The sequence below is a fragment of the Belonocnema kinseyi genome, chromosome 5 (assembly GCF_010883055.1).
Source record: "Belonocnema kinseyi isolate 2016_QV_RU_SX_M_011 chromosome 5, B_treatae_v1, whole genome shotgun sequence".
In the NCBI taxonomy this organism is placed as follows: domain Eukaryota; kingdom Metazoa; phylum Arthropoda; class Insecta; order Hymenoptera; family Cynipidae; genus Belonocnema; species Belonocnema kinseyi.
This window is the reverse complement of record NC_046661.1, coordinates 144,363,575-144,372,445: the sequence shown is the minus strand read 5'-3', so window position 1 is coordinate 144,372,445 and position 8,871 is coordinate 144,363,575. Positions and strand designations below refer to the sequence as shown.

At 32.1% G+C, this 8,871-nt stretch overlaps 1 protein-coding gene across 2 annotated transcripts in view; it reads left to right on the top strand.

The window, feature by feature from the left end:
- LOC117173024 (MATH and LRR domain-containing protein PFE0570w-like) overlaps positions 1 to 8,570 on the top strand; it is a 16,042-nt gene extending 7,472 nt beyond the window's left edge. The window contains exons 9-10 of one of the 2 annotated variants that reach the window (XM_033361377.1): positions 8,038 to 8,269; positions 8,366 to 8,570. In XM_033361377.1, coding sequence (XP_033217268.1) covers positions 8,038 to 8,269; positions 8,366 to 8,514 — 381 coding nt within the window. In that variant the 3' untranslated portion in view covers positions 8,515 to 8,570. Of the gene's footprint in view, positions 1 to 8,037 lie in introns of both variants that reach the window. The other variant, XM_033361376.1, reaches the window with a different exon arrangement.
- Positions 8,571 to 8,871: the final 301 nt, after the last annotated feature.

Sequence of the window (8,871 nt, the reverse complement as noted above, 5' to 3'; positions counted from 1 at the left end):
GCGCTTCACTTCTTACGAAAATGTTGGAAAATGGCTCGATGACTGGTTTGCTTCAAAAAACGAAGACTTTTTTTGGAAACGTATCCATAAATTGCCTGAGAGCTGGACAAAATGTGTAGCCAGCGAGGGCGCATACTTTGAAAAAAATATTTATTATCATTCTCTTGAAATAAATGTGTTTTTTTCTTGAAAAAATACCGGTTTCATATGTATACACCTGGTAGTCCAGACGCCATACCCAGTCCTGTCGGATCTTATATGTCGCCAAAATATTTTGAGAGATTCGTATGCAGAATGATCACCTGATAATGAATCGGTGTGGTACGTCTTCGGCAGATTGTGCGTTCTCGAATATTTGCAATTAATCAATTTTTTAATTACTCCCGATTAATGATTTTCGATTAAACTTATTTCGATTTTTTTTCTGCACTTTATTAGCTCATTACAGGACAAATTAAAAACGTTGAAACATATTTGCCCGCCGATGAATATTTATTGCACAATAGCAACTAATAGGCGAAAAAATTGGAAAAAAATTCTATCTGCCATATCTTCAAAAATATGATGTAAAAGAGAAATATTTTTTTAATTTATGAAAATAACAGCTAAAATACACACTTTTTATGATAAAAACCATTTCTCTAAAGTTGACACTTTCCTGGCAAGATTGAGTTTTACTGGGTGAAATTCTGCGGTGTGATAATAAATAGTAATTTTTAGTAAATTAAATTCATGTTAGAGACAATATTTTTGCTCAAATATATTGTTGCTGTTCCCAGACACAAAGTTCCTGTGAAATTATAGTGAAATTGTTTAAATTTAAGCAACGACGCATGAATAATCAATTACGGGGTTTCAAATACTAACAACTTTTCTACAAAAAGTTATAAATGTTTGAAATTTAGCATGATAATTCTCTTAAGTACCAGTAAAACAATGATGTTTAGAAAAAATTGTTTATTCACAAATTGTAATCTGTAGAACAATCTAAATTTCAATTATTTATCTATAGTTCTATATGCAGTGGGAACTTGGCACGAAGCTTAAACAATCTTAAATACTATTTAAAATTCAGTCATAGAATTTAAATTTCTTAATTTTTATTTATTTAATAGTTATCAACTTTCCTTTTTTTGGGAGCATTTGACAATACCAAGCAAGGGTTGGGGGCCCACTCAGCCACAATATTATGCACTGAATTATTCTTCCAGGAAAACTGATTTAATTTTGAAAATAAATTGTGTTTGGTTAAGGTAAAAAAATTATGGAGACTCATTTATAAGATTGATATTAGGAAATAGTTTTTTCATGTACTTTATTATTGTATATGCAGTTACATATCGTGTCAGTATGTATAGAAATATCTCTAAATTATTTATCATTCATCTAATATATTTATGGTATCGTCGATGTGGCCATTTTAATCGAAGAAGAAAAACCTCGGTAATTTTACGGTTTTTTCCCAGCTCGCAAAAATTTTTCATGGTCAATAAAATAAACAAATTTCATCCCCAAAGCTAAAAAAAATTCCATTTGAAGTAATAAAAAATATATTACAAATGAAAGCACTCAAAGGGGAACTCTTGCTTTTTTTGTTTTTAAATAAAAAAATGTTATACTCAAATGCTCAATAATTTGCACGTATAAAATAGAAGTTAGGTACTAACACTTTTCAATCAAACAATTTAAAATGAAGTGCAGATATACTGCAAAATTTAGAATTTTTATGTTTTATAAACTATAGAGTTCAAAGATTCAAATTCAGTTCCAAAAATATAAATCGGCGTTATCATTTTCACTGTTTTAAGTTGAACATTTAATCAATGAACGTTCAGATATTCAAAATTATATTTTTCAAAGAACGTTTAAGTTAGAAACATTAAAAAATCAAAAAATACCATTATTTAACTCAACACTTCTAAAATTAGAAGTTAAATTATTTTAAAGAATTTAAAACATTCTTAAAAACCTTCAACATTTTGTTTCAAAATCCAGAGAAATCTAGAATTTAATTTAAACTTTTTCAAATTTTTAATTAATTTTTTTCAAAAATTATAAATATCTTTCAAAACTAATGAATTTTTTCATACAATTTTTAGAATATTATTATTTATAGGAAAAACTTGAGTTACTTTAAGTTTTAAAAAGTTTCGAAATTAATGTAAAATTTAAAATGGTTTTAAATAATTTAAACGAGTTGTATGTTCTGACAACATTCGCCTATTCGTATCGAAATTTTCGAGCATTTGCTGCAGCCTCATTTAAAACATGATGTTTTTTTGTGCAAATTTCAAATACAAATTTTAGAAGCTTTTTAAGAATTCTAAAAGGCTTCAGAATAAAAAAAATTTTTTTTTGAACATTCCAAGGAAAATGTAAAATGGTTTCTTATGTTAGAAAATATTTTCGAAGATTTTCACAATTTTCAAAACAGAATCTGGAATATTTTAAAGGAATTTTTTTAAGTTGCCAAAATTTTTTGAACATGACAAGCAAAATTTGATTCATTTAAAAAGATATTTTTTAATTATTCTTACAATTCAGAGTAAATTTTATAAATGTAAAAAAAATCCTTCGAATATACCACATTATTTTTTACAATTTTGGAAGTCTTTGAAAATCTTTTTAAATATTCTCTTAAAAGAATGAGAAAAAAATGAAGAATCATTTTTTAATTACCGAAGAATCTTAAGAAAATGTTTTCATCCTTTTGAAGCCTTTCATATTTCTTAAACAGCTTCTAAATTTTTAATTTGAAATCTGCAAAAATATACCGAGACTTCGTCATGAAAATGAAAATTAAAATTAAAATTAAAAAAAGTGAGACATTCCTAAGTAGAAGAAAAAATAGTTAAATATCTCAATGATTCGAAGAAATATCTAATTTCGAAGTAAGTCTCCCATTACTTTATTGTTTTATTTTTTATTTCTGAAACGTTTTCTAGTTCCAAAAGGAAACTTCACTCTAAGTTTTCTGTAAAATATTAAAAACTGAAAATAATTTTCACCCTTATTTAATTTTATTCTGATTCTAGTTTTTCAAGGAAATAAAAGAAAATTATTTTTGTAGAAATTAATTAATTTCTTATTTCTTACAACAGCAAAGTAGTTTCACAGTGCCGAATGGACCCATGAACCCTTCTGCTAGCATTTTCTATTTCCACGCCTATGGGGTCCGAACCAGCCGGCCAGATGAGCGCTTCCGAGTTTACAATGTCACTTATCGAGCCCATTGTCGAATTTTAAAAAAAAGGGAAGTTCATAACTACTAAATGAATAAAAATTAAGAAATTTAAATTATATGATTGAATTTTAAATAATATTTAAGATTGTTTAAGCTTCGTGCCAAGTTTCCACTGCATATAGAACTGTAGATAAATAATTGGAATTTAGATTGTTCTACAGGTTACAATTTTTGTATAAAAAATTTTTCCTTAACATTATTGTTTTAGTGGTACTTTAGAGAATTATCATGCTAAATTTAAAACATTTATAACTTTTTGTAGAAAAGTTGTTAGTATTTGAAACCCCGTAATTGATTATTCATGCGACGTTGCTTAAATTTAAACAATTTCACTATAATTTCACAGGAACTTTGTGTCTAGGAACAGCAACAATATATTTGAGCAAAAATATTGTCTCTAACATGAATTTAATTTACTAAAAATTACTATTTATTATCACACCGCAGAATTTCACCCAGTAAGGCTCAATTTTGCCAGGAAAGTATTAACTTTAAGGAAATAGTGTTTATTATAAAAAGTGTGTATTTTAGCTGTTATTTTCATAAATTAAAATAATATTTCTCTTTTAGATCATATTTTTGAAGATATGGCAGATAGAATTTTTTTCCAATTTGTTCGCCTATTAGTTGCTATTGTGCAATAAATATTCGTCGGAAGGCAAATATGTTTGAACGTTTTTTATTCGTCCTGTAATGAGCCAATAAAGTGCAGAAAAAAAATCGAAATATGTTTAATGGAAAATCATTAATCGGGAGTAATTAAAAAATTGATTAATTGCAAATATCTCGAGAACGCACAATCTGCCGAAGACGTACCACACCGATTCGGAATTAGGTGATCATTCTGCATACGAATCACTCAAAATATTTTGGCGACATACAGGGTGGACACGCTGGGGCTTACATACATGGCGAGTTGAATGCTACCCGAATCGCACAACAGCAGGGGAGAAGCCATTATAAAGGGGTATTTTCATATCTCGGGCCTTAAAAGTTGCATTAGGATCGGCCATTCGGCCAATTCCGTGCATCTTCGGATCAAGTTTATGATAGTTTCCATGGTTGCGTTCTAAACTTCAAACGGTTATGTTCAGATTCATCTGTTTGCCCTAATCGCTGTCAGTAAATGTAGGCAATGTCAATTTAAAGTTTACGCATGTAATATTTCATTTAGTTTATTTGAAACATATCCTGTCTATTCATAACATACCTTTTTTATGTAGTAAAAATAAGCGTTAAACACCATTCACTCTTAGCCCACTGGAAGCGCGGAATATAATTACTATTTTATAGTATTTGTCAATCAGCAGCCATTCTAAAATGTTATTGGCACAGAAAAAAAGACGTTTACTTCTCAGTTCACATGTCCCACTTTATTATTATTTAAACACTTTTATTATTTGTAATTACTATATAACACATAACCTATATTGTTTTGACACTTGTATCCATTTGAAGTTTCGAACGCAACCATGAAAACTATCATAAACTTGATCCGAAGATGCACGAACTTGACCGAATGGCCGATCCGAATGAAACTTTAAAGGCGCGCAATATGAAAAAACTCCTGTATAATGGCTGCTCCCCTGCTGTTGTGCAATTCGGGTAGCATTCAACTCGCCATGTATGTAAGCCCCAGCGTCTCCACCCTGTATAAGATCCGACAGGACTGGGTATGGCGTCTGGACTAATAGGCAGCCAGTAAGCCAACCTTTTCCGGGTTCACCCTGAAACCTCTAGAACGGGCTCTGGCAGCCAAGTCTTCCAACTTCCTCGACAGCGGGCTCTCATTCCAGCAGAATTTACGCAAGATGAAAATCTTGCCAGTAGCGATTGACGAAACGGCAATGGGGTCTCGGATGCCTCCGAAAGATAATATATACGAAAAAATTGAAATAGAATGTAATTTAATAGAAAGTTATTAGTAATAGAAAGTTATTTGAGTTTATATAACGATTCCTAGACTTTGTTGTTGAAAATTTAATTATGGATCAAAATTGATGATGTTGTTTAATGTTAGGTATTGGAAACCCAAGAATGCCAGAATTCCTCCTACTCTTTATTGAATTGAAATTAAATTTGAATTATTCATAGCCCAAACACTTCTAGGAAATTAATTGCTCAAAATAAAAGGTCGCGAAAGAATTCCGAAGTAGCGTTAGCCCCTATCTAACCTGTAAAATTATTATTATTATTTTGCCAAGTGCTAAAGATAGAAATAATTTATCAAAAATAAATAAATTCAAGAGATCTAATTATTATAATTTTCATATTGAAATTCCATAAACAACGTTATTTCAGATTAAGATTTTAAAATTAGAGAAATTCTAAGCTGGACTGTAAGGATAGAATACTAAAATTGACTAGCCAGGTAAAAGATTTTAAAAATAGAAAGGTTGAGAACGTAAAAATGATCAAACAAAATTCAGATGGAATGAAACTGTAGTAGTTCCTTTAGTACAGATAGTTTAATTTGTTCCTAATTTAGGTAAATTAAATGCTTCCAATTAAACTCCTTGGATTGAAGAATTCAAACCCCATTACATTTATGTGAGATTAAATAGATTCCGCAAGTTTGTCAAGAGAAAAGAATTAAATTCCTTCTTTTTGCCGTACTGAGTGTATATTTAAAATTGTAATATATTCGATTACATTAAAGTAGAATGTAGTTAAATTTTATAGAATATTATTATTAATAGAAAATTATTTAAGTTTATATAACAATTCCCAAGCTGTATTGTTGAAAATTTAATTATGGATTAAAGTTGATTATATTGTTTAATGTTAGGTATTGGAAACCCAAGGATGCATGAATCCCTCATACTCTTTATATATTTGAAATTAATTTGAATTAATCATAAAATTAACCGTAGACGAAAAACACAATAATGAAAACAAAACAATTCTCCTTGATAGAGCTACAACGAGGAAACAACTAAATGGGTTGCCTAGAATTTTAGATTCTGTGTTCAGAAGAGCGGCTCATATCAAGAAGAGAGGAAATCGCACCTCTAAGAGGGTCCTCCAAGCCCTCCAGAGGAAAGAAGGAAGGTACATGAGTTGGTTCAAAAGAATGGCATGGAGAAAGAGAAGGGAGAAGGAGAAGAGAGAGTCAAGGTTTAACGGGAACTATGTGTGGATTATGCCAATTGAAAGAGCGCAATATTTGTGTGAGAAAGGAGAGCAAGGTAGTCAGAGACTTATAGCGAGGATGAGATGCGGTTGCATGGAAGGTTATAATAGGTTCGGCTTTCTAGTGAGAGGAGAATGTGTGAACTGTGCGGGAAAGGGGATGCAAAAGTTGAGCACTGGTTGGAGGAGTGTGAAGAGGTGGAAAGGAGTGAGATGAGCATGGTGGTATTGTTGCATGAAAGGGGGGATAAAAGGGGAGTAGCATGGGTGAAGGGGGGTTGGGTAAGATGGAGAAAAAGAGAAGGAAGAGGAATGGAGAAGGAAAGATTCCAAATAGGAGAGAAAGTAGATGTAAGAAAAATGTAAATATTGTAAATAGTAGTTAAGTATTAGGTTTTAGCCGCGGAGACAGAGGCTGGTAATGCGAGGCATAATGATAAAGGAGCGAAATGCGTGTAAGGCGAGGCGCAACGGGGAAGGTAAGGCTATAGAAACGAGCGGATTAGCTATAAGGTGTGGATGGATGGTACTTTGTAAAAAATAGTTGTAAGAAAATTAAAAAAAAAATGGAAGTGTAAGCAAGTCAATTTTTTAAGGCCAGCATCCTGCCCATCATCAACAATCAATAAAAGCGAGAAATTTAATTTGATCGCTTATAAAGGTAGGGAGACCGTGAAATACACAACAAATTCCTTTCGAGGTCGTAATGGAGCTAGGACTGCGAGACTATATATTATCAAAATACTTTGCTATAAGCCGTTAATAGATTGAAGTATTAAAGGCGGGAGGCAAAAAGCAAAATAAACCAAATTAACTGAGATCCATACCAAATAAAATGAAAATGGGATAAATCGAGGCCTTCCGTGCACAGAACAAAAATAATAAGAAGCAAGATAGCAGGATGGAAAAGTTAAAGCGGGATGAATAAACAAGGAAAACATGAGGCAGCTGGTAAACGAGGTAAACAAAGACAGTTTGTTTGTCTGAGTGAGAACCAAAATGCTTGGTTGACCTTGCCATTGGGTGATGGGAAAACACTCCGGAAGCTTTTAATTAAAATTCACGGCTTACTCCAGGTTCCATGCGTCCAAAATAGGTTGAGCGGCAAAAAAAGCCTCACCAATAGTAAACCTCTCCAAAAGCGAGTCGAGGTAATGTAGGGAGGCTGATTTACCTCGGTATATAATGTCAAACCGAAGGTGTAGTTCCAAAGTCCAATCCTTGCCCAATCGGAGAACTGCCCAGGACCTGCTCCCCTCTTCTCCCAGCGGATCTCCCAGAATTTCCGTAGCTGGCAGAACTTGTCCATTACTGTCCCCAAAACTGGACCACCTATCCCAAGGGCTGCCCCAGTAACATTTGCTTAACCCCAAGATACGCGAACGAATAAGACTCAGTCTCTCAACGTAAATATTATTTGTAATAAACCACTTTAATTTTAAAATCACTGCTTTTCTTTTTGTAAATTAGTTTCCCCATCCTATTTATTTAAATACTTTTGAATCATTCTAAGCCCACAGACTGACCGCGCTCGAACTTAACTGTTCAAAAACTTTTAAGAAATAAACATTAACTCAATGTTTGTGTTTCGTAGTAAAAATTATTTCTGCCCTCAAATCGAAAAACTACACGCGCATGAGACTTATTTTTAAATTTTACAGGGAAAAACGTTTGCAGAGAAAAGGACTAAAAATGGTGATATTGTAATCCATAATTTGAGCGACAATTCAGACGAAGAATTATCGGTTCAAAAAGAAGATAAGAAAAAATTGAGAGAGAGCTGTGATACAGGATGCCAAAAAAGAGGGGGTGCTTTGGAAATTGAGTTTTTGGCCAGCGATTTAAAAACGGATAAACTTGAAACTAGAAAAAATGCCTGGTTCGAGGAAGAAAGTAAAGTAGATTCTTTTATTCCAATAGAAGAAGAAAAGTCTTATATTGAATTAAATAATGCAATTTCAAACAAAGTATTTTCCTCTTTTCTTGAAGAATCCCTCGATCCTATTAATGAACCTATAAAAAGAAGAAAAGCTACGGAAAGTTTAAAAAAATCTCGAGAGAAATGTCCCAAAAATGAAAATAAGTGCTATGTTAAATATTGCTATGATCTTTCAAAAAAATTGGAATTAGAATCGTAGTAGATAGATTAAAGACTAATTCTTTAATTTTAGAGATAAATAAAAATTTTTTAAATGTAGTTGAAATAAAATGTGATGTAAAAAATAGATTTAAAAAATCTAGAAAAGGGGTTAATCTTACGGAACATTTTTTTTGGGTGTGGTGAATTAAGGGAGGAGAGGGCAAATGAGAGGTGAGGCAGTAAGGTAAGGGGAAGCTATAGCACTTCCCCTCCTCTACATCTCCTCACGTCTTCCCCTTCCCCTCATTTCCCTACCCTTCCCCTCACTTTTTACCCTCACCCCTCATTTCTCTTCACCTTATTTCCCCTTCCTCTCACTAACAATCATTTCTTCTCCCCTGCCCCATCATTTCCG